The 4,640-nt window shown below is 36.1% G+C and overlaps 1 protein-coding gene across 1 annotated transcript in view; it reads left to right on the top strand.

The window, feature by feature from the left end:
* The first annotated feature begins 1,179 nt into the window (after window positions 1–1,179).
* The window catches only part of LOC110460006 (basement membrane-specific heparan sulfate proteoglycan core protein-like), a 37,053-nt gene continuing 33,592 nt past the window's right edge, over window positions 1,180–4,640 (top strand). Inside the window, exon 1 of the mRNA XM_021512694.1 lies at window positions 1,180–1,325. Within this exon, the coding sequence (XP_021368369.1) occupies window positions 1,226–1,325 (100 nt within the window). The 5' untranslated portion in view covers window positions 1,180–1,225. The remainder of the gene's footprint in view (window positions 1,326–4,640) is intronic.

Raw genomic sequence — 4,640 nt, 5'->3', positions numbered from 1 at the left:
AGCATATACACGTATAGTGCGGTACCTTAGTGAGGCAGCAGCAGAAGTGAGCGTCTTGAGATTTCGGCCGTACTAAAAGCTATCAGTAGGCAGCAGTGAGTTACCACCAGTACAGGTACAGTAGTCGAAACCTATTGCTATTCATGGCACCTGGATATTTGAAGATGTGGAGCGCTCGGCTGTATAGGATAGTTTGGCAGTTACAAGACATTCGACCAACTGTGTGGATGGGGAACTAGATAAATACTTATATACATATTTCCGCATTTTTAAACATATAAATTATTCGGTTCGAGTTGAATTATAACGTTGGCATATCCAGTGTGACTAGTACGAACCACAAAGGAAAAGTCATATTGTGCCGCACCACATTCTTTAACACACATATTAGTTTCACGTGATGCTTTGCGCGGTACATCCCTGGCATACTCGTATGCATTTATTGATGGAGAGCTGCAATGGACAATATAATATATGCAATAACGGTACGATGTTTACGGAGCGGCAATTCAGTCTTAACTGGTTTGACCCGTGTCGCATCACCAGGTTTAATATTAACGTTTGGCATGAAAGTGTAAAACTAAGCCAAGTGCAAAACGTAGGATACCATAGCGAAAATACATGCATGCTTAAATATGAACAACACATTATAACATGTTATTTAAGGGCGACTTTCAATATGCAATTGTACTCACCTTTAATCCATTTACATGCCCCTTTGTTTTGAAATAAACAGCTATTTATAGATATGTGCATACGTATTATTTCTTCACAGCAGTCCATGTTTAATGCTTCAACGGATAATTAAAAAACATGGTCACTAGTTCCACCTTGCATGCTCGTGCATTTTGGAAACGTTTCTCGAATAAACAATATTACCACAGAAAGCTGATTAATAAGTTGCTACGACATTTATCAGACGCAAATATAGTGTAACAAAATGGATATATTAGTTTTGTTAACATGTTTAACGAAACCTATTAACTAATCTAATGCTCATATACTAGACCTTAAATAAAGAACTACACGGCATCATTAATTTTCACGAGACATTATGCTGTGTATCCTTGTTTATCAGATGCAGGTAGCGGCCGGTTATTCCCGTATACAATTAACCAAGGATAGTTATATTATGTACTATTTTTAGCTATGTATAAGGGACAGCACCGACCAGGAAGATCGTAATCAGTACAAATAAACATATGGACGTATTTTAACCAGAGAGATGTCTGGTATTAACTTACAAAAACACAGTATATCTGTATATCACAGTAAGCTCAAGTTCTCCCTGTTGTTCCTACTACTGACAAGCCTATCAATAACAGGTACGTACATATTTTGCTGTGTTGTGAACTGGCTAATTAGAATAACCCTGACTGACTGATAACTACCAGTCAAACATGTGTATAACTTGAGTGTATTGACAGTAAACTAACTATAGGGTGTGACCTATTTGGTAACTAACATGTTCATATCTGTACACACAATAGGACAAAATGGCTCAGTTAGTAGTTCGCTAGCATGCGGACTGTATGCTGATACATTCGAATCCCATAGACGGCTGGTGGTTTGGTCTTCAGCAAGACTCTTTAGTCTTTTTGCTTGATTCACATGTCTAGAGTAGAGTATTAGGGCTAATGATGAGATACGTCTTCTATGTTCTCTGTGTATGCTTTTATCATTATCTGACATGACATTGAGAGTTACAGTGTAACCGTTAAAACAAGGACTAAGACATGTAACAGTATATACATATAAGTTATAACGACAGTGTTATCCGATAATGGAACAAATTCCGAACAAACAAATGTAGGTTTGATACGTATTACATGCTTATATATGTAACATCTAGCATACACGCGCATACTCTATGGGGAAAATTATGTTGTTTTTAGTTAGATGTTGTGATTTGGAATAAATATATTATCCGTTATTAAATAATTTTTAACATTGTTTCATTTCCTTTTTTTGGTATACTTATTGACGCATTTAATGCAAGTAAAATTAGTGTTATGATGATAAGTCGTCAAATATTTTCAGCTTCCATAGATTATTTTTCAATAAATGTACATGTATCATGTACAGAGCATTGTGATGCAACGTAACAGTATCCAGCGGCTTGCAAATTCAATAGCATTCCAGTATCTTTTACCATATATTTTATTGACACATTTAACGCAAGTACATTCACTGTTATCATTTTAAGGCGTCACTATTTATAGACGTCCTTATTATGTGTATGTTTATAACGTCATCACTTTTGACATCGTAAGTACTGTAGAGTATTGATTGCGTAGTGACACCTATCACTATATCAGTAAGGAGTTACGGGCCTTGGGCACGTGGAGTTGTTAATAAGGCAGACATTTAAAGGACTGGATTGAATTCGACGTGTTGTGTTTTGAACATGGTTAAATCCGAAACTCAGTTGATGTCCGATCTAACAAGTACCTGTATGTCCAATTTTAAATCGTTGGGCCCCAAGTTGATAAAACTATTATAAGTTATCAGAACACGCAAACGTTCGTTGGATACGTATTACTTATAAAGATAAAAAAGCGTAATAACGACAGTGCAGACGAAGGGATTTTTCATTTTTTTAAGGGCAGTCCGTCCATTTTTCAAGACGGAATTATGAACATTTACACATCACAACATATAACACAAAACAACAGTCACTAGGAAACAAAAAACAGCACAAATTACATAAAAACAAGTCATCATTTTTGAAATGCGCTGATGTTACCGTATGATGTTATCGTATGAATAAGCGAAGTCAAGTGAATCTAGTGAATCGATCAGAGATTATTATACTATGACGTCACCGCGTACTTAATGGGCCTTTATAGGTTATTTCCGGAAGGATGAAAATGAACTGATGTCCGTTGCATGATCTTTTTTTGTCGGTGCTTCAGGGCTTTTTATGTCTGTTTTGCTACACGCTCAAAAAGTAAAAATGACAATCAGGTTATGTTAATATTTCTACCGGGTGATATCTTTAAAAACAGCCAGCATTATAATAATGAGTCTACGTGTACATTTATTTTCAAAGCTAAAATTTCATCAGCTTTTGATCACCTTTTTTTTTTGAATATGAACGAAATAATAATATTGTCAATATCTTGTTATAGTCTTTACAAAATTTATTTATATATTACCACTCAAAAAAGAAACAATTGATAATGCATTTATGTCGCAATCAACAATGTTTTTTTCCAAGATCACCTACACAAATTGTACCACCCTCTTTCATTAGCGAATTACTTCTATTCACCGAGTGCCAATTTCTAAAACGAACAAAGAACCTGCTTACTATCATCTTGTATACCTACCTGTCAAACAAATATTGAAGTGGGGCTGATCAGTTTTTATTCACGCCATGACTTAAGTCTCCTACTAAACCGTTCAAACGCACCACTCTGCAAATCATGTTGGACTGAGAATTGAGTTGTTTGTCCCCCTTTTGTATTTTATTGGTTAATGATTAAATTATTCATGATACTATTTTTTGGGCGAATTTTCTTTTTTTATTCTTTGGGGTCGGTAGGGTGGGGTGGGATAGCGGGTTACGTCTTTGTTGTAGAAATTGTCTGTGACGAGTTGTGTTTATAAACGACATTGTCAGTACAGATTTCTAGTGTGGTTCTCGCGAAGTTTTTTCATTTAATTACTTAAACCCTGATCTTAATTCATATAAACAATACCTATTCTAGCATTTTCATACACAGTATCCAACATGTATCATCTTTGACCTCTATTTACGACATGGTCAAACGGGAGTGACTCCGTGACGAAATTTATTTTGACGTACAGAGACACCCTGTCTCTCACAGTCTTTTGTCACGCTGTGTTTATCCGTTTTTATGCAAAGATTAGCCTTTGGTAACTAGTTAACCGAGCTGATAAACGATAACATACATTAAGTTATGTCATGACTTAACCCAGGTTCCTCTGACTGGCCATGTCATATTCGTAACACATATTTCAGCCGGATTTGCATGGTTATTTAACAGTAAATGACATATCACGTACCAAAATTGTTTTGGAAAGACCTGATGTGTAGATATAAAGTCATACATAGTAAACATGTACGTAATGATCACGCAGATACAATAAAATAAAGCATCCTTACCAAGTATCTGTTACTTGCCAGGTAACGGGTGCATTTTTGTATAACTACTCATTCGTGAAGGAGGTGTGGAATTTCCCGACAAATCGTAACAGGCACAGATAACACAGATGAGGTCAAGTTGTGGTTTTAATATCTGTCGAATCATCGATGAACTCTTATTGTGAATCACTTCCATGCAATTAACTATGTATTTTACATATACTAGTACAGTACCTGACAGTTTTTTGGTCCTTGTAATAATGAGTAACATGCATGATACATTGAAGAATTAGATAAGATACAGAGCAAAATGTACAAATCAGATTAAGATAATGTTACGTTTTGTAATACTTTTCATACGCTTGCCACCAGGGTAACTTTCTATTTAATACTTTTCGCTAGACACTAGTTTTTAGTAATCTTAACTCCACAGTGTTACGTTCTCCTTGGGTTTATTGATCGGCATCAGCCGAGGGCACGAACACTACGCCACAGATTGGAGTCCTCCCCCCCCCCCCCCCCCCCCCCC

The sequence above is a fragment of the Mizuhopecten yessoensis genome, unplaced genomic scaffold (genome assembly GCF_002113885.1).
Source record: "Mizuhopecten yessoensis strain PY_sf001 unplaced genomic scaffold, ASM211388v2 scaffold10283, whole genome shotgun sequence".
NCBI classification, from domain to species: Eukaryota; Metazoa; Mollusca; class Bivalvia; order Pectinida; family Pectinidae; genus Mizuhopecten; species Mizuhopecten yessoensis.
This window is presented reverse-complemented; position numbering and strand designations above follow the sequence as displayed.